We start from the raw sequence: 25646 nt of genomic DNA, 5'->3' as shown, positions 1-25646 counted from the left end.
CCGAGTCCAACATGAACCCAGTAGTGCCGAGGCCACCACTGAACCACGTCACTAAGTGCCACATCTACACATCTGTTAAACACCTCCAGGGATGGTGACTCCACCACGTCTTTGGGCAGCCTCTTCCAGCGCTTGACAACCCTTTCCATGAAGAAACGTTTCCAATATGCAGCCTAAGCCTATCCTGGTGCAACTTGAGGCCATTTCTGCTGTCCTATCGCTTGTTCCTTGGGAGCAGAGACCAGCCCCCTCCTGGCTCCGTTCTCCTTCCAGGTAGTTGTAAACTCCCCAGGTCGCTCAGCCATTCCCCATCACACTTGTGCTCCAGGCCCTGCACCAGCTCTGGTACCCTTCTCTGGCCCTGCTCCAGCACCTCAATGTCTCTTGTAGTGAAGGGCCCAGAACTGAACACAGGATTTGAGGTGCAGCCTCACCAGTGCCCAGTGCAGGGGCACAATCACTGCCCTGGCCCTGCTGCCACACTGGTGCTGACATAGGCCAGGATGCTGGTGGCTTCTTGGCTGCCTGGGCACAGGCTTATGTTCTGCTCCATCAATCAGCACCCCCAGACCCTTTTCCATGAGCAGCTTTCCAGTCACTCTTCCATAAGTCTGGAGCATTGTGTGGGGTTGTGGTGAGTCAAGTGCAGAACCTAACACTTGACTTTGTTTAAGCTCAACTGGCCTCAGCCCACCGATCCAGCCTTGATAAAGGCATTACAAAACCCACCCTGGGGATACTACTTGTGACCAGCCACAGCTGGACACACCCTCCAGCTGTGCTGAGCCCCAAAAGGGTTGGGGACACCATGAGGTCAGGGACAAACTCTGCCCCATGGAACATTCTTGGAAGGTGGAAAGCAGGGAAGTTTCCCAGGCATCCACCAGAGTCCTCTTCAGGGGCCATAGGCCCCTGCACCCACCACCACCACCCCCCAAGCAGCCCAGCACCCCCCAAACCAAAGGCACAGGCTCAAAGTGAGCTTCTGGGAAGCTCCCCCTGCCCCAAGCAGCCCCACCGGCACTGGGTTGGGAGAGGGGGCTCATGGCCCCCCAGCACCCTTCCCACCACCCAAATGCCCCAAGGTTCCAATCAGAAATCCTGATACCTCCCAGACTGGGGTGGGGGGGAGGAATGAAACTGGGAAAGGGGCACCCCACAGAAATAATAATTACAATTAAAAACCAAAGTGTATGGCCACAGTCTGCCTTTTTAACTTAGAAATGGTTCAAGTGTCCCATAGTCTTCAAAAAAAAACCCCAAATGCTGCAGCGCCCCCCATCCCACCCCCTTTAAAACTCCATAAAATCACAGTTCAACGTTCCGCAGTTTCCCTTTGTGTTTGGTGGTGGCAATCTCATTTGGGGGGTGATGTTGGGTTGTTGTGGTGGATTTTCCTCCCCTTTCTTGCTTTTTCTGTTCCTGCGTGCCCCTGGGCACCTCCGCTGAAGCCCAGCACATGCCAAGAGATGCAGAGAGGCGACGGGCCACGTCCCTTCTCCTGCTGGGACAGGGACACATAGCGGCTAGGAATGGAAAGGCAGCAACTTTCAGGAAAGTGGCTACTGCACAGGGCCAATAGCAGAGCCCTCACCTCTGTCCTTGCCATGGTTTCCAGGTTTTGCTCACAGCGACTGGGAGAGGGGCAAGGACAGCAAGCACATGAGGTGGAAGAGGGCAAGAGGTCGATGTGCAGGTCTAGAGGCAACTGCTGGGTGAATCCTGGGTGACGAGTCAAGGAGGAGCCTCTGGATGTTGTAGGTGGGGAGAAGGCCAGGAAAAAGAAACAGGAGCACAGGAGGAGGAGGATCAGTCTGGAAGCCACCATTGTGCATCTTGTGTCAGCGGGGGTCCTGAAGCTGCCACAGTTCTCTCTCTACCAGGCAGACTTCGGCCTCTCTGCTCCTGCAGTTCTTCCATCGCACACAGAGGAGCAGGGGGGGATGCACCCCCATTTTCCACCACTTTCCCCTCAGTCCCAGCCCCGGGGATGGGGGCTCCTCACATCATGATGTGCCGCCGGCGGTGCAGGGCAAGGTGGTCAGAGCGGGAGAAGCTGCGGTCGCAGTCCGAGCAGCGGAAGGGTTTGATGCCCGTGTGCTTGCGGAAGTGCCGGGTCAGCTCGTCGGAGCGGGCGAACTTCCAGGTGCATCCTTCCCAGGTACATTTGTACGGCTTCTCGCCTGCGCCGGGGGAGCAGAGAGGGGCTCAGCAAGGCAGGAATGCCCCCTGGAGCCAAGCAACCCCCTCATCATCCCTCGCCAGCCCTGCTGCTGGCCCAGCACGGTTCACTGGCGCCACCGGCTGTGCGAGTGCTGCTTTAGGTGTAACCGCACCACACCCGCGCCGCCAGCGAGAGCAGAGGCGGTGCTTTGGGGTGCACACCCCATACACACCCCTACGGCATCACCTTGTGACACCATGGGGCTGATGGTGGCACCCCCATGCAACTCTACTGGCAGCACCCCACTGTCCTCACCGGGACTGAACACAGCAGCACTGCAGAGCAGAGCCTGGGGTCCTGGGGGGTGCTGAGCACATGTTGGGGGCACTGGGAACATCCCCCAGGCAAAGGGACCCAGGGTGCTTGAAAGGGAAGAGAAGGAAGAGGGAGTCCCGGCAGGGTCACCCAAGGGAGAGCCCCATAACCAGGCAGGGGGTGGGGGCAAGAGGGTCCCCGAGACATGGCCTTGGGTCCCAGCACTCCCAAAGAATCAGCACAGAGCACAAGCACCCCCAAGGCCTGCAATACTCCCAAAGTGACCTCAAAGGGCTTCCGCAACCCCCCTGGCAGGAGGTGCCAGTACCCACAAAGGGCCCCCACAGCTACTATAAGAGGGTTCCAGTGCCCAAAAGGGGGTCTCCAGACCCCAAAGGGCCTCACAAGTCCCTGGCAAAATGTGCCAGCATCCACAAAGGATGCCCCCAGTCACTGGCACAGGGTGACAGCATCACCAAAGGGCCCCCTAACCCCTGAAACAGGCTGCCAGCTCTCCTAAAGCCTCATGAGCCCCTCCAAACACTTGACAGCAAACCCAAAGAGCCTCCACAACCCTCTAAAAGCTCTGAAGGCTAAATGGCCCTCTATAGGGCCATCCCCAGCTCTAGCAGAGGGAGCCAACACCCCTAAAGACCTCTCCATCGCAGGGACCATCATCATCCTCCCAGCCCACCCCTGGGTACCGCCAGCCCACAGGGAGGCGGAGGCACTGATCCTGACCCTGCCTGCCAGGGGGGTGTCTGGCATTGTCCCCTACCTGTGTGTATCCGCCGGTGAGCTTTGAGATGGGAGCTTTTGGTGTAAACCTTATTGCAGCCCTCAAAGTCGCACTGGTGGATGCGCCGCTTCTTCAGGTCGGGGGACTCTGCTCGCTGTGCCCGTGCCACCGGCCTGCAGGAGGAGGCAGAGATGGAAGCACGGCCCTGGCATCCACAGACCCCATGGGATGCCCAGGGAGGGGGGGACAGGTGGGAAGGTACACAGACAAAGGGACTCACTCTCTCTGGAGGTCCTGGAAAGGGGCCGGGCCACTCTCAGAGGCGCTGTCCTCGCTGTCGCTGTTCATGTCCATGGGGTACATGGAGCCCGGGTCAATTTTCACTGGTGGGGGGCGGGAAAGAAAAGCTATTGAGAAACAAGGAGGGAGGGGGTGAGGCTGTGAGCAAACAACAGAGACATCCCAAAACATACCACACCCCTGCCCCAGAATAACCCCCCCTCTGCTCCCACAGCACCCCAAATGCTGCTCCCCCCACAAAAACCAACTTGGGGAAATGGATAAGCCACTGATGCCATATAGCATAGAGATACTGGGAGGCATGACTTGGGTGGCACCGCTGTTGGCTGCTTGCTCCTGCCCTTGGGAGGCGAGATCCAGGTCTGTCCCCCCCATCTCTGGATAAGGTGGGAAGCTGGGAATGTGCTGGGGAAGGGAACAGAGGGTGCCTGGGGAAGCAGCTGAACTGAAACCAGAGCTGCTGGCAGGCAGCAGGCAGGCAGTGGGAAGGGCAGGCAGGCTGCCAGCAGCGGGATGGGTGGCAGGCAGTGCCATGCCCCAAGTGTCCCCTGCCCTCCCTGTGTCCCCCTGGGGAACAGGCTGGGGGCTGAGGGCCCTGGGGTGGTTCTGGGTGGAGATGGCAAGTGTGGGTGAGGGAAAAATCAGATCCCCTTCAGGGGTGCTGCTCCATGAACTAGGACACCCCCACTTCAACCCAGAGAAGCTGTGGCTGCCCCATCCCTGGCAGTGTTATAGGCCAGGATGGACAGGGCTTGGAGCAACCTGCTCTAGTGGAAGGTGTCCCTGCCCATGGCAGGCTTTGGAATGAACTTTAAGGACCCTTCCAACACAAACCAGTCTGGGATTCCCAAAAGTTTCTGGCTTCCCCCCACATGTGCTTACCAGACCCGGCGTTCTTGCCGTCCCCCCCTATGAGGGGCACAGTGATGGCGGTGACCCCATCGGTGGGCATGGTGGTGTAGACGACAGGGAGGGACTGCACCACCACGGGGATGGTCTGCAGGTTGCCCATCTTGCTGGGCAGGTTGACGGAGGGGATGGTGTGGATGACGTGGAGGATCTGCTGCCCACCACTGCCCTGCGTGGAGGCCAGGATGGAGCCGGGCGACAGCACCGCTGGGATGGCCGAGGTGGAGCTGAGCCCGGAGGGGGAGATGGAGACGGTGGCGGGAGCAGGGAGCGGAGGAGCCACCAGCAACGGGGAGGACTGCACCGAGACAGGAGGCGGCGGTGGGGGGGCGGAGGTTGCTGCTGCCACCTTGGACTTGTTGAGAGAGAGATCCACGGGCTCCGCCTGGGGCTGGCCGCAGTCGCTGGCCAGCAGCTCCTCGGGGGGCTCCGTCTTGATGTCCGCCAGCAGCACCGGAGGGTCGAGGGGGCCCTCGGCCAGCAGCGCCGACGAGCTCATGGCGGGCGTCGTCCTCCCTCGGCCCTGCAGGAGAACCACACACTGCGTGAGGCGGCGGGGAAACAGGTACGGCGGGCGAGGGCAGGGCGGCCACCTCCGGGGGATCCCACCCAGCGGAGCGGAGCCCCAGCGGGGGCCCAGCCGTGCATGGCGGCGGCGGCGGGGCCAGCAATGGCAGGGTGAGCAATGGCGGGGTCAGCACTCGCGGTACCGGGCACGGCTGTGGCAGGGGGCAGCAATGGCGGCTCCCGCTCCCCTCACGACGGCCGCGCCGCGAGCCGAAGGCGGAAAAGGGAAGCCCCGCCCTTCGCCCGCCTTTGTGGTGCCGCCGCCCGGCCCCGCCCCTCCTTCCCCGCGCGCGGAGCGCCCCCGCCCCTCCCCTCAGGGCCGGGCGGGGCGGGGCAAGGGAGGGAGGGGGCGTGCTCCCCGCGGGGCGGTGGCGGCCCCACCACGCTCCCTTCCCTCCCCCGCGGCCTTAAAGGGGCCGCGACACCCGTTCCCCCCCCCCTTCACCCGGTGTATGATGAGGGGGGGAATTCACCGCGCGGGGGGGGGCCCGGTGCTCATCCCCCCTCCCCCCCCCCCCCCTTCCCGGGGCAGAACCATGCTCCCGGTCCGAGAGGTGTGAAGGGCCCCGCGGCCCCACCCTGGCTCGGCCCGGGGTGGAGCTCCTTAAAGGGGCCCTGCCACCGTGGAGGGGGGGGCGCCCCGCGGGACTCACCGGGGGCACCGCGCACCCCAACCCTTTAGGACACACACACACACACGCACACACACACATACAGGTACATATACCACCCCCCCGCGCGGTGCCGGCGGTCCATGGGGTGCCCCGCGGGTCAGGACCCCCCCCCCCCCCGCAGCGCCTCATCTTCTCCTTTCCCCCCCCCGCTCCCACCACTGCCCCCCCTCCCCACCACCGAGCTCTCCCCCTGCCCCTACCTGCGCCCGCACCGAGTGAGCCCCGACCGGGCCCGCGAGCCCCCGCGCTCAGCGTCGGCTGCACCGCGCGGCCCGCCCGGCCCCTCCCCGGGCACACCCAGCGCACACGCCCTGCACACGGACACCCGCCGGCGCGGGGGGAGCCCCCACCGGGACAGGGGGCACCGGACCCACACCGAGACAGGGACACCGGCCCCCCCCCCCCCCCCGGGTTCAGGGGCACCCCCAATACCCAGGTATTCAAACGGGGACCCCCAAAACGCACTGAGTAAAGGACACCCCTCCACAACAGCCCCGCTCTCAGCAAAGAGACCCCCTCAGTGCGCACGCACAAAGGCAGGGGCACCCCCAATACACGCGTATTCAAATGGACACCCCCAAAATACAGGGGGTAAAGGACACCCCCCAACAGCCCTGCTCTCAGCAGAAACCCCCCAATACCTCCCCATAAACCTAAGAGTCCCCAAAACGCACCGCACCACACTCATAAATCACCAGGACCCCCTAAATGCCCCACATACAAATAGAGACCCCCAAAAAAACACCCCCACTGTTAGACAAGGGTCCCCAAGACCCCTGAACACAAACAGGCACCCTCCAAATACACCCCACACATACGTATCACGAGGGACCCCCCCCCCGGTACCCAAATACTCAAATTGGAGACCCCCAAAATGCACTGAGCAAAAGACACACCCCCCCAGACAGCCCTGCTCCAGCCAAGAGCACCCCCAATGTCCCCACACAAAGCCAGGGACCCCCAAAACGCACCCCCCCAATACTCACAAATCACCAGGACCCCCCAAAACACCCCCCTTACAAAGAGGGAGCCCCAAAACACCCCCACTCAGCCAGGGCCCCCCAAACACACCCCCCCCCCCCCCACAGGTACCCCCGGGGACACCCCCAGGACCCCCAGCTCAACCAGGCCCATTTATGGGGGGAACCCACAAAAGGGTAATTTACACAACCCCCCCCAACCCTCCCCAGCTTCACTTTGGGGGATCCTGGCACCCCAAAACCCCATAGGGCTGGAGGACAGAGTGCGATGTGTCAGTGGGGGATGGGGGGGGGGAGTGGCCTCGAAGCCCCCTCTAATCCAGCCTCACCCCCACACACCCTCTATGGGGCTTTCATCAGTGACATGAATTCCTCTGTACTCAGCCAGGACGCACCCAAACCCCACCCAGGTGGGGGGTTAGGGGGGGCTGAGAGACCGCTATACTCCCTTTATTGTACACACCCCCCCCACCCCCCCGGGGGTATAAATAACGACGCCCTCTTTCCCAGCCTATAACCCCTTATAGGGGTACCCCCAAACCATGGGGTCACCTTGAGGATGGGGGGTCAAGTCGTGGGAAAACCTCCTGCATGGTCCTTATGCCCCCCCCCCCCCCCCCTTCCCCCGCTGGGGGTACATTATCCCCACCCATGGGTGTGAATGGTGGGCTGGGGGGGTGGGGGTGCTGTCACACCCCATCGCTATCCCGTTCCCCCGGAGGGATTTCCTCCCTGCGTGTGAATAAACCGGGAATGGGGGGGTGGGATTTAGGGATGGGGGTGTCTGGCCCTTTAAGAGCAAAGGGCGTGGGAAGCGGAGTGGGGGGGAGGGAAGGGCGGGGCGGGGCGCGCCGCGACGTCGCGCCCCCCCCCCCCCCCCCAATACCCTCCCCCCTTGTGACCTCCCAAGAGCGCGGTGGGGCCCACCCCGGAAGCGACCATTGCGGGGGGGGGGGGGGGGTGGGGGGGGGGGAACCACGCACAGGCCCGGTGCAAGGGGGGTGGGGCGGTTCCCACCCCTTCCTCCCCTCCCCCGCCCCAGGCTTTACGCTTCCAATCCCCTCCCCCGCCCGCTGGCATTGCCCTTTTAAGAACCCACGCACCATGGGACCGGCCCCCCCCCCCACCCCCGTGTGTGCCCCCCCTTCACCCCCCGGCTCTCACCGTCCTCCGCGCCTCCTCCGGGTGCATCCCGCAGCCGCCGCTGCCCCGCGCCGGGGCGGTGCCGGGTGGGGCCCCCCCACTAAACGGGCGGGGACCAGGAAGGGGCGGGGCCACGCAGGGCGGAGCTCCCCTCCCCCACCCCAAAAATGGGTGGGGTCACCCCACCCCCACCCCAAAAATAGGGTGACATCATCAGCAGCCAATGGGCGGCTCCTCACACCCACCCCCACCCGCGGACGTGCGTTGCCATGGAAACAGATATAGCGGTTGGGGGGGGTGGTACCCAGACTGATACCATCGCACACCCACCCCAACGCAGGACGACCCACCCCCCCGAACTGGAGCCCCAGCACCTGCCCTTCATCCCCAGAGGCATGTAACACCCCAACACCCCCCCCCCACACACACACACACACAGACCACCCATAGGTGCAGGAGGCAAATGTGGTCCATGGTGGTGGTGGGGTGTTCCACTCCTGAACTCCCAAGCCCCCTCCCACCCATGTAACCCCCCAAAGAAAAACAGCTGGGCTCTCCAGAGCCGCCACTCCCACAGTACCCCACTGGGAGTACCTCCCGGGGGGGGGGGTTGGAAATCAGGACTCAGAAGAGCTCGAGGCCCCCCCATACCAGGACCCTCTTCAAATACAACCACAAACCCTCATAAATCACCAGACCCCTTCCTAAAATACCCCCACACATAAACAGGGACACCCCTAAACACCAGGGAGGGGTCCCTGGGGTGCAGCTGTGTAGGACGCAAGACATGGGGGAACCCCCCCCCCCCCCCCCATTCACCTCCATGGGCAGAACACTGCCAGGGACGAGGCAGCCACAGTTGTGCTTCACTCCTGGCTCTGCTCCCCTCAGAGCTCCCTGGAGCTGGGGGGGCTGTAGGTCCTGCTCACTGTGGCCATCTCAGCCCCAAACCCCTCTCTGCTCATGGGTTCTTGAACCATTTCCTTCCTGGTACCTGTACTGGGCCAAGCATGGGTGACCCAAATAGGGTCAGCGTGAGGGTGGATGGGACTTGGAGCAAGCTGCTCTAGTGGAAGGTGTCCCTGCCCATGGCAGGGGTTGGAACTGGGTGAGCTTTAAGGTCCCTTCCAACCCAAACCAGTCTGGGGTTCTATTAATTGATTCAGCATCTTAATGACAGGTGACACAGAGCTTCTCCTCCTAGTTCCAAAGTCAAGTCCTGAAGGAAACGGATGTGCCCCTACCCTCTCCTCAAGATGTGCAGCTCTTCAGGGCCAGATACATGTAAGTCTGTTTGTAAGACCAACATCTGGAGAGACATCAGCTTCATTCCCCCCTTGCCATTATCCCACTTTCACATGGTCAAGTGCATTCCCTGAGGAAACCCAGCACCAGCTCCTGGTATCCACAGGAATGGGCAGCATTTCCCACTGTACTTTGTCAGGAAGCGCTGTCTCCTGTGGGAACGTTCTCTCAGCAGAAAGTGTTTCAGTCTGTGCTGGAACCACGGCCATAAACTGTCTTCTGCTGTCCTGAAACCACAACTGCCCCAGTAACCCCTCAGTGATGATCCCAAGGCTCCAAGAACACAGATCAGCAGCAATGCATCCTCTTGGTCCATTCAGCAATGGCAAAGGCAGGGGCAGGGTGCAGAAACAAATGAAGTTTCTCCATCAAGTCACTGACCTCATCCAAGTGATGGGGCAGCATCCTCAAGAGGAAACTGTTGTCGCATTTCGGCTTGTTCCATCCCAACATCAGACAGAGGTGACTGTGGCTGAGATTTGCTGCTCCCACAACAGGACCAGCACTGTATTCCATATCTGCAAACACTGAAGACAAAGGGAATCCCTCTGCTGCAGCTCCAGCCCATTCACAAGTTCTCCAGAAGCTAAAACACCTGATTCATTGATAGGAATCTTGGCAAGCCCCTCTCTGACAGGGATCCCAGCCTGGTTTGTGTTGGAAGGGACCTTAAAGTTCACCCAGTTCCAACCACTGCCACAGGCAGGGACACCTTCCACTAGAGCAGGTTGCTCCAAGCCCCATCCAACCTGGCCTTGAACACTGCCAGGGATGGGGCACCACTTCCAAGGTCCAACAGAGCACCAGCAGATCTGCAGACCCCCAATCCCAGCTTGCCTGTGTGCAAGGATTGAGGGGGCAAGCACCACCTGGAGAACAGAGGAGCCAGGCTCACCCACCACTGCCCTTTTTATATAGTAATTTGATGCAGCAAGAGAGAAAAATGAGGAAGAGCTGACAGCATCAGCTGCCACCCTGCAAGCCACAGGTTCCCCTAACTCACAGTGCCTGTTCCTGTGCTCAGTGCTAATAGCACACATAAACCATGAACAAAACAAGACAGGAATGTCAAGAATTGATGTGCCAAACACATTATCTTAAATGAAACTTTGGACTGGCCTTGAGTCTGACCATGAGGAACGCAGCTACCGCGCATCAGCCTGCCAGGGTTTCAGAAGGAAGAAATCCCACTTCCTGAAGCTCTTGGATCCGAAATCCCTGGTAGCAAAAATTTATTCTCATGACTTGAAGACAAGGAGAAATTTATAAACGTGTTCTAGACCCAGCCAATAGGACAGTGACTGTTCCATTCCTGTCACTTCTACCTGGGAGCCAAACAGCCGAACCAGCTCTGCCGGGTGCATGGTGCCAACCAGGAGCATGTCCCCTGTCCCTCCTGGTTCCCAACCCCATGCACGCCAGGGAAGTCTCTTTGGAAGGTCCGCAGTGTTTCCAGCCTAGTGTCCACCGTCAAAGGGAGCAAGAACAAAGCAGCACAACTCATCTCAAACCCGACACACACCCACATTATTAGATTCTCCTAAAAAATAAGTAGTTCCAATCCATCTCTTCTCCCCCCGGGAGCCCTTGTGCTGGGGCCTGGGCTCAGCGCATGAGCAGGCTGTGCTTTGGTCCATCCACTCTCTCCAGCTTCTCAAAGTGTTTTCTGGCATTGCGGATGTTGATCAGCGTGGCCGCAGAGGCTAGGGCAGAGCACAGACAGGGGAGACAGGAACAAGTTAGAAGGGATGTGAGAAAGCAACATCCTCATCCCCAAACTCTCTTATTTTAACCCCACTCCTCAAAGCCTGCAGGGCTTGGGGCATCCTGATCTAGTGGAAAGTGTCCCTGCTCGTGGCAGGGGGCTGGAGCACAGTGTCAGCCACACAGTGTCCACCACAGAGTGTCTCTCAAGCACCTCAAACCCTCTCAAGAGCAGTTTCAACTGGAGCTGTGTGAACAGTTAAACAGTCCCTCTGTGCCCCCAAGGGCTGGCGCTGCCGCCTGCAGCTTCTTCCTTAAGATAAATAGATGCTGCTATAATTAGAAGCATTGGCCCATCAAGACGGTCCAGGCAGTGAGAGCAAGAGCTCCAACAGGATCCAGCTCTGCTTCCTCTCCAAACATCACCAGGGCTGCCAGAGAACAGCCCAAAATAGGTTATTAGACATGAGCTACTAAATCAGGTCACATCTGTTAGAGCAGTCCCCTCCACTCACAGGAACACACAGCTCAGCTCTCCAGGCACACGTCTTCTTGCCTCCTGTGGTCACTTTTTTAGCCACCCCCTGCTCAAATCCCTCCCTGTCTTTTCATTCCAATCAGGTTCTCTGCTTTACCCAGTGTCTGTTGTTTCGCAAGGGAAACACAGTTTAAACCAGACCCATTCACCTTTCCGTCCCTGCAAACACACACAGGCCAAGGGCTTGATCTTTGTTTCAACTTACGTATGGAAGGGTCTGACATAACCACCATCACGTATGTATTTGATGTAAAGATGTCAATGAAAGCAGCAAAGTTTGAGTTCCTGACCTCCATGCTCTGGAAAGAAGCTGCCAGCTTACTGAGAGGGGAGACAAAAGGGAAAGAAAGGGAAAACCAGAGTAAATGACTGATTGCTGTAGCACTGATCCATAAGCTTCGGTGCCCACAGAGCAAACATCCCTTTATATGAGCTGTTGGTAACAAAGAAGTGTTTGAGTCCCGCTTGGCAGGGGACACCAGGTGTGACCACATGTTTGGTTGTTGGGTTTTATTCTCTTTTAACAAAAATACTCTCTACTTTAGGCTGAGAACACTCTGAAGTGATTTGCACATGGAATGGCAAAGGTAACTCAAGATACACAACCCCACAGAGTCTGCTGTGCCCATGCACTGTCACTTGCCCCATGGATGTGACAGCTCAGCCATGCACAAGGACAGTTGAACACTGAAGCATCTGCAGACAGCTGTGAGACACAAGGGCCCTCCTCCATCCTGCTCAGGCTTCAAGCGCTTGCAGATACTACCAACAGCCTGTGAGACCTGGAGGAGGTTCAAAAGCCAAGAGACTTCCCACTTGTCCAGTCAAAACATCAATAAACAGCGTTTGCAAACCTTCTCCTCCCACAGCAGCACCCGAGTTGACTGTCAGCAGTTTATCATCACTTCAGTCCTGGAACCTCCCTGCCTTGCCCAGGAGGAGAAGAAAATGGGTTTCCAACCAAACCTCTTTCAACCAGCAGCAAAGGAGGAAGTCACAAAGGACAACGATTAACTCAGTGTTGAAGCAGGGTGCAATTTAACTGCATTTCACAGAACTTTTATCAGTATGGAGAGCCTCTGCTTGACTGGAGAACACTGCAGTACCTGCTGAGGGATCTTCCCCACTCAATGCTGCACCCAGCTCACCTGCAGCTTAGCTTGAATTGCTTTATTATGTTGCTGATCTTCTCAAACCTGTGGACATCCCGTTGTTCTTTGCACTGATAGTGAGAAATGACCTGGAAGACAAAAGGAGAGAGCAGGGAGTTAGTGAGAGATTCCTGTCAGTGCAGGTTCCTCACGCTTTTATGGGAAGCAGGTGGTGACCAGGACTGAGATTCCCTTCGCCTTTGGCTGACTGAATCTTGGAACCTGTTTGCAACAAGACTGGTGCTTTCTTGATGAAACAAGCTCAGTAACACAATCACCAGGAAGCCTTTCACAGGCAGATGCAAGTATTGTAAGACATACAAGACAAAATTGCTCATTTGGGGTCTGAGTACCCCAACCCAGCAGCAGTTTAAATCTTGACTCAAAGAAAAGGTGCAATCAGAGGAGGGGAAATGCCAGGCCACCGCCTTAAGTAGAGGAACTGGGCACTTCACCAATGTTGGAATAGCTTTTACTTCCCAAGGCTATTGTGCTGCAGGCTCCTGAGGAGTGAATCTGAGGAATTCACATTCTGCAACAGGCAGGATGCTCACACGCTGCCCTCAAAGCCAAAGCTCCTCCGCAGGAGAAGCAGAACAAAGGCAACTGGTTTCCTCAGGAGCTCCCTCTCCACCAGTTCAGAGTAACATCAAGCCTGTGCTAAGCTGCCTGCACCCACATCAATTCTCTCATCCTCCTCCTCCCACAATCCAGCAGCAACACACAGACCTTGGGGCCTGGCTGCAGGGATCCAGAGGATCTCAGGTGTTTTGGAATCCTTGCAAACGTTCCACAGCTGCATCACCCCAGCCACCTTCACCAAGCTGGTACCCCACAGCCCTTCACTCTTCACCCTCATCAGCTAAGAGGCTGAGATCTACATTACTGCACGAGGGGAATGGCACATGGTGCAAGTTACACCCTCTTCATTCTCACAGCAAACCAAAAAGGAGTGTTTTAAAGCCTTATGCTGTGTGCTTTAAGCTCTTCAGAATCATGAAACCAACCACTACTGGAAGCGTCAGATACCTCACACAAGGATGTCAAACTCTTACTCTTCTAACTGTGGAGTCACATTTAACAGCCTTGTGAGAACCAAGTTTTGGGGTTGTTATTTTCCCTTAGAACTCCTTTAAATGACAATGTATTTCCTACTGTTTTAAACCTGCCCAGTTATTCATACTGGTACAGGTTTAGCCAGGTGCAAGGGCTGCAAAGCCTTCTATACACCAAAAGCCTTCCCTGAATGCAGGTTTGTTCCTTAACTCTCCAGATGGGTTTTTCTGTTACTGTGATTTAAATACAATTTCAGAGGAAGATTTCACTTCAGGAGAAAAGAGTCTTGAGGGAAGCTTAAATATATGAAAGAAACACTGAGAAGAAAAAGACTCTTAAAAGTGACCACAACACTGAAATCAGCACCAGCTTTTTGTAGATTATTCTTTTCCAGTAAAAAAGGTATTTCTAACCAAAGCAGTGCTACATACACCAGGGTGGAACCACTTATTATCTGCAAAAGGTCAAAAGCAGAACTGGCCACAAATGGTGGGGCTTTACTTCTGGTAGTTTAAGTAGTGAGCAAAGCAACGGCTCCTTCTCCATGTTCCTCCATCACTTCAAAATCAGACATTTGGCCAGCAAGGAAAGCACTTGAAAAACAACACATCAAACCCACTCCTCAGGTCAGCAAGAGATCTGTGTGAGTCTGAAGAGACCCATCCCGAAACCAAGAGTATGGATGGACATGCAGCAATGGTGGGTTTAACCAACACATTTTACTTTGCAGATACAACAGGTTGGAAGCAGAGTTACTATACACTGGTCACTCTGAAAGCTGTTGTAAACCCATCGCTTGTGATTCCCCATCCATACTCTGGGTTTGTAGAGATCAAACAAAGAAAAGAAGAAAAGAAAGTAATCAAGCCCAGTTAAAAACCCTGAAAAGGCTTTTCTGAAGGTACAGAAGGTTCCTGCCCTGTGCAGAAAGGCATTTTCAAGGAAGTCCCATGGCCAGCAACAGAATGGGGATATGAAACCCTCTCATAGCCTGAAAAAGGGAAATCTTGATCAAGCCCTCAGCAAAACTGCCAGAAGTGGAAGTTTGGGAAGGTCCCTGGAGCCATGGAGCCATGTCAGCTACTTTCAGTGTCACAAGGTATGCATTGAGGCCTCCTGCCATCTGGCGCTGGCTCCTCTCTGTGGGCTATTGCCACAGCACCTTCCAGGGGGAAACCATGTCCCAGGCTGGGCAGAGGACCCGAAGGACGGAGCTGTTGTATTCACCAGGAACGTGGCTCTCTCAAACAGAAGCACTTCGTCTGCCTCGATGATCTGAGCGAAGTTCCTCAGGTTCATTTCCAGCTGCTGGACATTGGGGATCAGCTGATAGACTATACTGGACCAAGCCTGTCAATGAAGAAAGGCACAACATAAGGGCCGAGTTCGCACTTCTCTGCCCCCTCCTATCATAATGCAACGTACTCCAAACCAGTTCTGGGTGCTGATAGCCTCGGCAAGGCTGATAAGCTTCTCCCATCTCCATATCCATGTATCTCTACTACAGTGGAAACCACCAGTGGTACCCCAGCCCTGAGTAAACTCTTCTTTAGGTCAAGTTCTTCTCCACAACAGTCACAGAGAAACTAGACTGCTACTAAACAGGCTTAAATCCTCCTCGTTTGAAGCTGTCAATGCTTCTCTGCTCCCAGATAAACCTACTCAGGTTTCCAGAGTCTCTGTTAATTTTGAGCAAGGTCAGCATGCAGAGGGATACTTGGCAGCTCCAAACACAAAGCTCTCATCTAACCCAGTGACAAAGCCAGAAGGGACAGGGGATGCTCTAATAGGCATCTGTCCTCATTCAGACTCAGATCCTCGAAGCTCAGCTCAGCTGACCTCACTGCCACCTCCTGACCCAGGTTTGGGTCAGTGCCTGGCCACACGCTTCCCCCCACACTCAGGCTGGATAAACATGACTAAAAAGATGCAGAAGTTGTTTCTAAAGTAGCCAGGCAAAGTGTTTAAGCTGCACTAACATACTGCCACCGTGACTCCAACACGTGGTGGGGTTTTACTTGTCCTAATTAAAGCCAGGATGCTCTGATGCCATTTACAACAGCTAATCGCCACCAGCAGTGGTGGCAGAACTAAAAGGGATGGCCATTAACAAACCAGCAGCAACTAACCACTCGCCTTCCTCATGCTCTTGCTTTCAAGTGGGAGAGGCAGCAGCCAGATGTGGGGAGGAAGCTGTACAAACCTTGTAGAGTGTTTCATCCCAGATGGAAGTTCTAAAACAAACACATTCCAAGGGACGGGAAAGGCGCTTCAAGTCCTCCTCACGCTCTTTGAAAATCTGGGAACAGAAAAGAGATTGGCAGCTGAGTGTCAATATTCCTGCCTTTGGCGTGGCTGCTGTACTGTGTTTGCAGTGTGCACTTCAAACCCATCTCAAGTACCTACAGCACTGGAGAGAGGACAAGAGCAGAGCTGGCCAGGCCAGGCTGGAGAAACCCCTCCAGAGCAGCAGGGTCAGGCAGACTGAGGCTGTCCTGCCATAGATCTGAGCAAGACTCAAAGCTGAAATAACCATGGGTGTTGTAGAGGGAATAGGAGCAGACACATGTGAGTGTCTCCAAGGACCCAAGTTCTGACAAGTCCCTGGTCACAGGCAAAAAGCTTCGTCACTAAGAACAGGACAGGACTGTCATCACTCTGGAGAGGGGATTTGGACAAGGACCTGTAGGGATAGGACAAGGGGAATGGCTTTAACCTGCCAGAGAGGAGATGGAGATGAGCTCTTAGGCAGAAGCTCTTCCCTGTAAGGGTGCTGAGGCGCTGGCACAGGGTGCCCAGAGAAGCTGTGGCTGCCCCATCCCTGGCAGTGTTCAAGGCCAGGTTGGACACAGGGGCTTGGAGCAAGCTGCTCTAGTGGAAGGTGTCCCTGCCTGTGGCAGGGGTTGGAACTGGATGAGCTTTAAGGTCCCTTCCAACACAAACCAGTCCGGGATTCTATTAATACAAGCAGCTCCAAGGCATGCACTCCTACAGCCTCCTCATCTCACCCCATGCTCTGCCCTTAGAGGTTATGGCTATGAAAAAGGGGAGCAGAGGAACAGCAAAGCCCAGAGAACGCTGTGCCAGCTCCTACAGGACTGCTAGTAAAGCAGCAGGGCAGCCAGCAAGGAGCCTCTGCAGGGGAAGGCACAACAACACCTGCACCTCAGCTCACTGCATTTAGGAACATGATGGAACATTAACCAATCCCCAGGGAATGCTGCGTGAGGCAACACGTACCATGTGGGGCCTGGGACACCAAAGGCTTCAGTAAGATTTACAGTGATTTGGACGGGTATTTGCATATTCTTCTGAGTAGCAGATGCCTTAAACCAGATCTCCATGTGTGTGCAAGGACACACATGGAAAGCATATCTGAAGCAAGGCCCCTCTTCTGTCTACCCTCTGCTTCAAGGCCCCACTGGAGGCTGCATAACCGCACAAAACCAGCATTTGCACCAGGCAAATCTGGACAGGGCAGAAGATTTTAGGCTCGTCCTTCAGCCCGCAGGGAAGTGAGGAAAAGCTCCTTGAATCAACCATGCAGACAAGCTCTGAGCCATTTCTGCACTGAGCTGGAGGCAGAACTAAAACTGGAAGCAGAGGATCAGCCCTCTCAGGCACTGAGAGCAATCCAAAACCAGCCTGCATGTGGAAGAGTCAGTCTGCAAGGGAGGTCAGGCTGCGGTTGTACCCACAGGGTTCCTCTGGGCTGCCCAGGCACACACTCACCAGCAATCACAGGATGGTTTAATAAGACTTCTTGCTTCAGACAGAAGCCAACAGCCTAAAGGGGTCTCCAAACCTGCTGCAAGCCAGGCAGTGGCCCAGCAGCCAGCGATGTGCTTGTCTAACCCACAAAGCTGTGTTTTCTCTCAGCAGAGAACAGACCCAACTGACAGAAACCACCTTCCAGTCACATAGGAGAGTTTCAACTCTTTTAGGGGGTTTTGGGTGGGTTTTTTTGATTACACTTTAGGACAGAGTCCATGCAGGACTGAAAGCAACAGCTAAAGAGAAACCAACTGCCACTGTCAGCACCATGTGCAAAGCCATCCAAATGGTGAGCAGGGGGTTCAAGGTTACTGGATTTCTTTCAGTTCTACCTCCTTTGGGGAGCCAAGGTCTGGTGGAAGTACCAGAATCAGTGTTATAAAGGAAAAGGCTTAGGGTAGTTGTCATTAAAAGTCATTAGTTCCATTCTCCATCACACTATATGCAAGAGATGACATAAATTCACAAGAGGCAGAAAAAGCTTAGAGGGCTTTGACATTTAACATCTGAGAAACCCTTCCAAGAACAGCGGTGGTGGAGCTGGATTTGAAGTATCAAATCACAACTTGCATTAGCACAAAGATGCTCTATTTGAAAGCATTTCTATGGCAACTATCAGCTTCTCACCAAGTCCCGCTGATCCTCCTGCACCAAGTCCATCTTGTGCACTAGACAAAAGATCTTTGCATCGGGAGAGTTCTGAAGGATTGCCTCCAAGCATGACTGGTAGTAGTGCATGTCCTTCTCCAGCTCACGGCTCTCCACATCAAAGACATAGATGAGGACTTCCACGTTGCGGAAGATGTTGTCCCGCTGGCTGGTGAAGTAGTTCTCCATGAAGGTGTCCTGTCTGAGAAGGAGCAGAGCAAGAAAGCAGACTCCCATTAGAGCAACCAGGTCTGGCTTAGCATTGTCAGGAAACAGAATAAAAGACAAGGGTTGTGCTGGAAGGGCCCTTAAAGCTCACCCAGTTCCAACCCCTGCCACAGGCAGGGACACCTTCCACTAGAGCAACTTGCTCCAAGCCCCTGTGTCCAACCTGGCCTTGAACACTGCCAGGGATGGGGCAGCCACAGCTTCTCTGGGCACCCTGTGCCAGTGCCTCAGCACCCTCACAGGGAAGAACTTCTGCCTAAGAGCTCATCTCAGTCTCCCCTTGGTCAGTTTTAGTTCTCAGCACGCACCCGTTTGGATCAAGCTGGTGATGAGCAATTCTGAACCCAGCGTCACCTCCCACCGCCTCAGGAGAAGCCCAGGTGAAGGGCTCAGGCTTTTTGCCAGCCCAAGGGAGCAGGCAGCAAGGGAAGGGTGGACTTACAGACTGTGCCTTTTGCGCAGGGATAGCTCAAGAGGCAGCGTGGCCTCCACACACAACCCAAGATGTGGCATCCATCCTTCCAGAGCTGTCGCACCAGTTTTACAGTGCACACGTGAAGCTTGTTCTATTGCCTCCACACAAGCAGCACACACATCCCTCTGGTTTGTCCCATCCCCAGAGCTAACCCCAGCAGTTCCAAAGGCAGAAGATCAAACAGTACCTACCCTCCGCAGTCCCAGAGGTTTAACACCAGGTTTCCTAGGAATCTAACATGGGAGTGCTCCACGTCAACTGGAAAGAGACAGCAGGAGTGAACCACAAACCCAGCTCAGAGCTACCTCCTTGGGCAGCCAAAATGCTGCTCTTCACAGCCCACAGCTTGTAAAATCCCATCCAAACACCACTGCTGGATGTAAACCTGTAGCTGAAGGTACTACAGAGACAGCTCCTAGAGTAATTCAAGCCTTTCTATTCCCTACCTTGGACACTGCTCTCCAGAGAAGGACAGCAGGAGGTTTCCCTTTAGCAGCATGTACTCTGATCTTTGTGATAGTTTAAGAATGACACAAGATCCAGCACACCCTGCAAGGCCTTAAACGAGCCTTAGAAACAGTAAATCAGTAACACAGAGAATGTGAACTTTATGAACAGGCCAAATATATGGCAAAGAGGGACTGCAGACCACCTCACCAGCGCTTCCCAGAGAGGAGCATCAGATCCTGACAACTCCTACCCCTGCGGCAGAGGCATCACTTATTGCTTTTTCACATCAGTGGTTTTGGAGGTAAAAAAGGCACAAGACATTAAGCCAAGTGCCTCACCCTGCCACAAGCTTGGGTGCTTAGAGACACCACTGTGCTCCAGCTGCCCTGTGATCAGCTGGCCAACAACAGGGAAGCTTCTCCAACACACACGAGGCTCTGAACACTCCTCAATCAGTGAAGCTGCAGCAATGGCTGCCTCCTGGTCAAAAAAGAGATTTAAGGATAAAAGTTCACCCATAAAGCAGTAAAACTGAACCCAGAGCTGCCTCCCCTTTCACTCCAGCTCCCTACCCGCCCTCAGCTGAACTCGGCAGTGAAGCTCCTGTAAGGTGGGGAGGATGAGCACCCACCCACTCCAGCGCAGAGGAGAGGTGGGACTGCTGCAGGGAACAGCCTCTCCCCTTTAACAGAGGGGGGTTGCACCCTGAGAGCCCGCTCCTCACACAAGAAAGCTCTTACTTGTGGCACCCAGACGCCGCGTGTCCCTGGCGATGTAGTTTGCAAAGATAATGGACCTCATGCTGGTCTTCCCAGACCCACTTTTACCCATCAGCAGCACCTGGGAAGGAGAAAATACAGAGGAATTAGCTACTACAGAGCAGCAAGTGCTTTCTGCCCCCCTCAGGGTGAACAGCTTACTGCTGAAGCCACAAGAACACAAGACCAACACATTTCACATGTGAATGCACCAGAAGAGAGAGGCAAAGAGAGGACCTGGGAAAGCAGGAGATGGACACCCTTACCCCTCCGTGCTATCCATGGTCACTGAATCGTGGCCCAGGTGAAACCCCTTCCACCCTGGCTGCATTCCTGACCTGTGCCTCTCAGCCCCTTGGGAATCTCTGCCCTTCCAGGCTCCAACCACCTGAGGTGCAGCCCCTTTTCCCAATGCATCCTGGCAGAGGATTGGGAACCAGCACTGGGTGAGAGCAGGAGCTGCTCCAGCCTCCCCCATCCCATGCCTTGCACTCACACAAGTCCCAAGTGCACCAGCACCACAGGGGAAGGCAGTAAAGGACTTTGCCAAGATGAGAGAACACCTTTCTCTCAAGCCTTTAAGACCAGGCTGGAAACAATCCCATGCCCACCCAGCATGGATATTCTGCACCCATTACTTCTCTTTCCTTATCACAACATGACTTGTTTTCTCTTCCCCAAGAGGTGAAATAGACATTACAGTTCAAGTTGCAGCAGAATGTTAGAAGCCGATGGGACAGCCCAGGTCAAGTCACCAAGCTGTCATCTTGGCACCTGACGCCAGAGTCATGGAATCCCAGACCGGTTTGCGTTGGAAGGGACCTCAAAGCTCATCCAGTTCCAACCCCTGCCATGGGCAGGGACACCCTCCACTAGAGCAGGCTGCTCCAAGCCCCATCCTGAGCCTTGATCTGTGCAGATCACTGGGCCAAAGGCAAGGAAGCACCTTTGGCAGCCAAAGGGGATGACTGGAGGCAGAAGAGGGGCACCAGTCACACAAGGAAAGCCTCTACACTGTGATCTAAAAATACAACCTGAAGCACCCCAGCAGCATAGGCTCAAACACAGCTGTTAAACAAGTTCCAGCTACAAAGGCAAACCCAGCCTTTGACAGCTCCGAGTCTATCATCGAGGATCGCTTTAACAGAGCACAACCAGCCCATGGCCTGCCCAGCCCGCAGCAGTGCCAGAGACCAGCTGGGGAGGCACCAGCTTCACTTCCCAACTGGACACCAGCAGCAGGCACAGCCTCAGGGCTGCAGAGGCAGAATCAGCCCATCCTGTTGCACAGGTTATCCCTGTGCCGCTGAGCACACACCTGATGTGGTGACAAGGGCTCTCCTCGGGGAGCCAGGCTGGTCTGCTCACACCTATCAGCCTCTCAGAGCAAAGCCCTGCAGATACACTGTGCTCTCCCCACAGTGAGCTACAGGCCCCCACACAAGTGCTTCAGGAGGGTCTCCTCTCCCCTCATGCTGTGCGAGGCACAAGAGAGGGTTCTGCAACAGGAACCACAAACACACAGCAGTTACCATGGACGGCTCCGAGATGAGCCAGCAAACAAACTCGAACTCATTTCAACGACTTCAAGCACAGGATACATCTGTGACTCTGAGGCACCCAAAAGCCAAAGAATACCCCAATATGGTGCAAACACACAGCGACATCAGCAAATACAGGGAAGCAAAACCCAACTGCAGAGGACCTGCATTTCGGTTCTTACCTTTTTCTTCATGGCTGTGCTTGGCATCACCCACCTGCAGAGAGAACACCACCTGAGATCGCTGCTGCCCTCAGGCCTCCACTTCAACCCCCGCATCCCATCCCGAGAGGGCAGCGGGTGCAAAAAGGGAAGCGCTCCCGCACTGACACCGCCCCCCAGCCTCCGCCCCATCGGGCACTCGACAGCTCCGGCTCCAGCCGCCGGGGGAAGCGCTGGCACCGGCCTCCCCCCGCTGGAGAACCCTGCAACCCGGCCCTGGCGAGCGGCGCTCCCGTCACTGCGCGCCCAAACAGGCCTCAGCGGGAGCAACGCGGCCGGCGCCGGGAAGCAGCGGGACCCCGCGGAGCCGCCGCCCGCCCGGGTCTCCTCGCATACAGCGGCCGGCCCCGGAGCCCCCCTGAGCCCACAACGAGCGACCCGCGACCGCGGCGGCCCCATCAACCCGCCCCCAGCCCCACCGGGCCCCACAGCTGCTCAGCCAGGCCCCGCCGGCCCCCGCTACCTCTATCCGCGAGAGGCGCCTCCCGGTGCGGCTCGGCGGTGCCCGCAGGGGGTGGCGGGGGTGCCCGCCGGAGCTCCGCAGTGCCCGAGCGCCCCCGCTCCGGGGTAGGCCGCAAATCCGCGGCCTCGCGTGGATCCGCAGCCCCACCGGGGCCTCGCCCGCTCCCGCCGCGGCGCTCCGGGACTCCCCCGCCCCCGGCGCCGCTCACGAGACACAACCACCAATCACGTGAACGCTCACCCGCCCTCTTCCGCGCGCCCCCTCCCGTCACGTGACACGCAGCGAGGTGGGCGGGGCCAGGAGCGGGGAAAGGGGCGGGGCACGGCGGCAGTGAAGCCCCTGTCGCCATCTTGGGTGCGGGCAGCGAAGTCCTGGCACAAGGGGATATGGAGGGAGGGAGGGAGCCGGGCCGAGCCGAGCCGAGCCGAGCCGAGCCGAGCCAAGCCGGGCCGGGCCGGGCCGGGCCGGGCCGGGCCGAGCCCCCCGGGTATGTGCGGGGCCGCCGAGCGAGGCCTCGCTCCACCCCGGGAGCTGGAGGGGCTGGGAAGGGCTGTGGGGAGGGCGGAGGAAGTAACGCACAGCGCCTCCCATATGGTCTAGCGGTTAGGATTCCTGGTTTTCACCCAGGCGGCCCGGGTTCGACTCCCGGTATGGGAAGCATCGTCTTTTTGTATTGCTGCCGCTGTTCCCTGCGGTGTCCTCTTCCGACTTCCTCGGACCGCGTTTTAACACCTCATTCCGCCACCCCAGGAGCACGCAGAAGCTCTTCTAAGCCACTGCAAAGCCCGTCTCCCGCCCTGGTTTGAAGTGTTCAAGTAAACCGGACACGAGAGTCCTTAGCTAAACAAGCTGGAGTTAATGGCATTCTTCTCCAACACAAACTCGCTGCCTGTGTTCCACGGTGTGTTTTAAACCACCCCGTTGTCCGAGGAAAGTACTAAAGCACTGCAACTCCAGCAGCAATAATCTGCTATGCATACATAGCTATGGATGTAAGTTATATATATGTATAAATGAGAGTGCAGGGCTAGTCGTTTATCAAGAGAAACTCACTAGGTGCCCAACAGCTTTCCATTACCGCCTATATGCTCCTATAGAAGGCAGCCACGGTGGGCAACGGCACAAGGCGTCCCCACTGCACACAAGCGGGTTCACACACCAAGGGAGGGCCCGAGGGTCCTCCCGGGAGCTCCCCTGAGGGGCTGCCATTGGCCGCTCCCGTCCCCGTGCCTGCTCACGGCCGCCCGGGATCCCGGTGCCCCTCCCGGTGCGCTCGGTGAGGGCAGCGCCGCTCCCGGTGCCCCGCGGCGTCCCGGGGCCCGGGCGTGAGCAGCGCTGCCCTCTGCCGCCCCCTGCCGGCCGCAGAGCAGATGCCAGCGGTGAGGAGCGGTTTTGGGAGGGGAAGGCACCGGGACAAGGACGCGGAGCGCTGCTGCACGGGACACCCGGGGGTCCAGGCGGGGCCTCGGGGTGCAGTCGTGCTCCTCCTGCCCTGGGTGCTCTTAACTTAATTAGCAGAACTGGTAATGAAAGTCTAGAAGGGACTGGAGGTGTCCACCTCCCGCACAGCGCAGCACGCTGTGAGTGTAGGGACAGCTAAAAACCCCACAGTGACAATGACAATAACCCACTGAATGACACGAAAAAGCCCCGGGAATGGACGTAAAGGACATGTAAAGGGTTCATAAGGGTGATGTGGCTCTGAGCACAGTGAAGCGGCTCCATCAGCCACTTCCCGCATTGGAAACCCTCGTTGTGCATCACTGGGTGAACAGCCAGCACAGGGCTCCAGAGCACTGGTACGAGGCACTGCAAATCGGCATGTTGGGGATAAGAACTCCATTCATTCAGGTCAAATCACGCTTCCTGCAAGGCAGAGAAGCCTTGGAACTGAAGCCTCGGGACCTGCCCGTCCCCTGAGTACATCTGTTTGCAATGATTAGTCCAGATGAGTCTCGATGGAAGGGAAAAGCAGTGCTGAGATTTACCCTCATGCTGCGTTGTCATCCCAAGTTACCCATCTCCCTCCAAGCAAACCACTGGAGGAGACCCAGCAGCTCATGGCAACTGATGGGAATTCCAGCCGAGCAGCAGAGGGAAGCAGTGGGAGAGTGAGGATGCTGAAAACACTCAGGATATAAACCAGCATGTTCTGTTAGAGGGCAGCAGCACCACGCTCACCCATACACTGCAGCTTCTTCATGACATCCCCGGGTGTCACCAAGACAAACCCGTCAACATGGGCTTGCTGGCATTAGTTGTGTTGTTTCACAGGAAAAGTAGACCAAATCTGCTCTTGTGAGTCACACTTATTCCTAAAATCTATACACTTCTAAGAAACACAGACTCAGTTATTGAGGAGTCAAGTTCCCCGTTTTCACTGAGGAGCAAAAGACTCAGACAAATCCATGAGGTTTTACTGGCTGAGAAATGCAAGCTCTCACTCATGTAAGTGCTAGTACCGTGCTGTGGTGAGATCTGACATAAACACTGAGTAAATGTCTGTAAATGCTCTCTGACAGCCCGTGTTCTGGTAGCACACATTACCCAAAACAGGCCTTCAGGCCATGGTTCTACTGTCCCATTGCTGTGAGGACAGTTTTGCCTATGCAAAGACCTAACAAACCCCTTTGGCGTTTTCCCTGCCATCCAAAAACAAGAACAAAGCGATACAGATTCAGCTTAGTTGCATCAGGCAGGATTACTCTTAGGGCATCGCATTCAGACCATCCACCAGCCTGGGTGAAATCAGAAGCTGGTCAGTTCAGGTTTGCTGCAGGGAAAGCACAGTACAGGAAACGGGTCCTGCAGAGAGGCAGTGCTGTAGGGAGGTCCCTGTGCCCCCCGATGTCGCTCCTCTCTTCACACATGTGTTGGAGCCAAAAGGGGCGACTGATGCCTCACGAAGAGAGCACTGCTGCGGCTTTGTCTTTCCCTCACTGACACCCGTGCCTGCAGAAAGCACTCCCAGCGTTTCCAGGCTCTTGCACGTTACAGCAAGGATTAGAAAGAGACAAAAGCCCCCAACCCCAAACTGTCAGGCACAAGAAGTATCTGCCTTGGCCCCGGCTCAGGGCTCAGCAGGAGAGGAGGGGATTAATGGCTGCTGGCAGGCGGCAGGGCTCAGCGGAGGCAAGTGCCCCGGGAAGATGGAGAGCTCCAGCAGGCTCAGAGACATAACTCACACCAGATGCCTTTGCTCTGGGTTCTCTTCCCCTCCCCTGGTGTGATAATGATCCTGATTTATGAGCGGAGATGCAGCAGCACCCTCTTCCCAAGCGCTGCGCTGGCTTCACAGCCTGCCTGCCTCCTTATTAATGCTCCTTATCCCTCCCTTTTCAGGGAGAGCGACGGTACGAGGTGGAGGAGAAGCAGTTGCCTAGAGATCAGGCTGTGACGCTGATCCTCAGGCCATGCTGTTTGCCAAGCATTAGTAACCAAACCTGTGTGATTTCTGCATGGGTTTCTGGGCTCTTCACAGGTCTGTAGGGCAGTGGCAGTATTCAAACAGGCAGGAAGGACGCAGGGTGTTGGTTTTCCTCC

General features: G+C 56.4%; 3 protein-coding genes, 1 long non-coding RNA gene and 1 other non-coding gene across 9 annotated transcripts in view; 3 read left to right on the top strand and 2 right to left on the bottom strand.

Moving 5' to 3' along the window:
- Positions 1-8932, top strand: part of LOC133265377 (uncharacterized) — a 192805-nt gene extending 183873 nt beyond the window's left edge. Inside the window, exon 10 of the transcript XR_009741938.1 lies at positions 8887-8932. The gene's annotated coding sequence lies outside the window, so the exon portion shown is untranslated. The remainder of the gene's footprint in view (positions 1-8886) is intronic.
- Positions 1-25646, top strand: part of LOC133265390 (uncharacterized) — a 396645-nt gene that overhangs the window by 229315 nt on the left and 141684 nt on the right. The gene's annotated exons all lie outside the window — the stretch shown is intronic.
- KLF8 (KLF transcription factor 8) lies at positions 1838-7958 on the bottom strand. 4 transcript variants are annotated; one of them, XM_061445810.1, is made up of 5 exons: positions 7813-7958; positions 4401-4950; positions 3499-3601; positions 3258-3391; positions 1838-2183 (listed from the first exon to the last, which is right to left on the bottom strand). In XM_061445810.1, the coding sequence occupies exons 1-5, from the start codon at positions 7837-7839 to the stop codon at positions 2002-2004; spliced, it is 996 nt and encodes a 331-aa protein (XP_061301794.1). In that variant the 5' UTR covers positions 7840-7958; the 3' UTR covers positions 1838-2001. The 4 variants fall into 4 exon arrangements, with proteins under 4 accessions (XP_061301794.1, XP_061301793.1, XP_061301795.1 ...); XM_061445809.1 differs by having other exon boundaries at positions 1839-2183; positions 3499-3625; XM_061445811.1 differs by lacking the exon at positions 7813-7958 and adding an exon at positions 5869-5977 and having other exon boundaries at positions 1839-2183; positions 3499-3625.
- LOC133265380 (ras-related GTP-binding protein A) lies at positions 10312-22327 on the bottom strand. 2 transcript variants are annotated; one of them, XM_061445846.1, is made up of 10 exons: positions 22104-22323; positions 21602-21635; positions 19861-19960; positions 18862-18928; positions 17947-18169; positions 15749-15844; positions 14773-14895; positions 12487-12578; positions 11544-11659; positions 10312-10799 (listed from the first exon to the last, which is right to left on the bottom strand). In XM_061445846.1, the coding sequence occupies exons 2-10, from the start codon at positions 21626-21628 to the stop codon at positions 10702-10704; spliced, it is 942 nt and encodes a 313-aa protein (XP_061301830.1). In that variant the 5' UTR covers positions 21629-21635; positions 22104-22323; the 3' UTR covers positions 10312-10701. The 2 variants fall into 2 exon arrangements, with proteins under 2 accessions (XP_061301830.1, XP_061301831.1); XM_061445847.1 differs by lacking the exon at positions 11544-11659 and having other exon boundaries at positions 22104-22327.
- On the top strand, positions 22689-22760 carry TRNAE-UUC (transfer RNA glutamic acid (anticodon UUC)). The gene has a single exon. It is a non-coding gene; the product is annotated as a tRNA-Glu (tRNA).

The sequence above is a fragment of the Pezoporus flaviventris genome, unplaced genomic scaffold, assembly GCF_033815535.1.
Source record: "Pezoporus flaviventris isolate CSIRO_AGI_PZ_B2104156 unplaced genomic scaffold, CSIRO_AGI_Pfla_v1 ptg000005l, whole genome shotgun sequence".
Taxonomy (NCBI): Eukaryota; Metazoa; Chordata; class Aves; order Psittaciformes; family Psittacidae; genus Pezoporus; species Pezoporus flaviventris.
The sequence above is the reverse complement of the archived record's forward strand: the minus strand, read 5'-3'. Positions and strand labels throughout refer to the sequence as shown.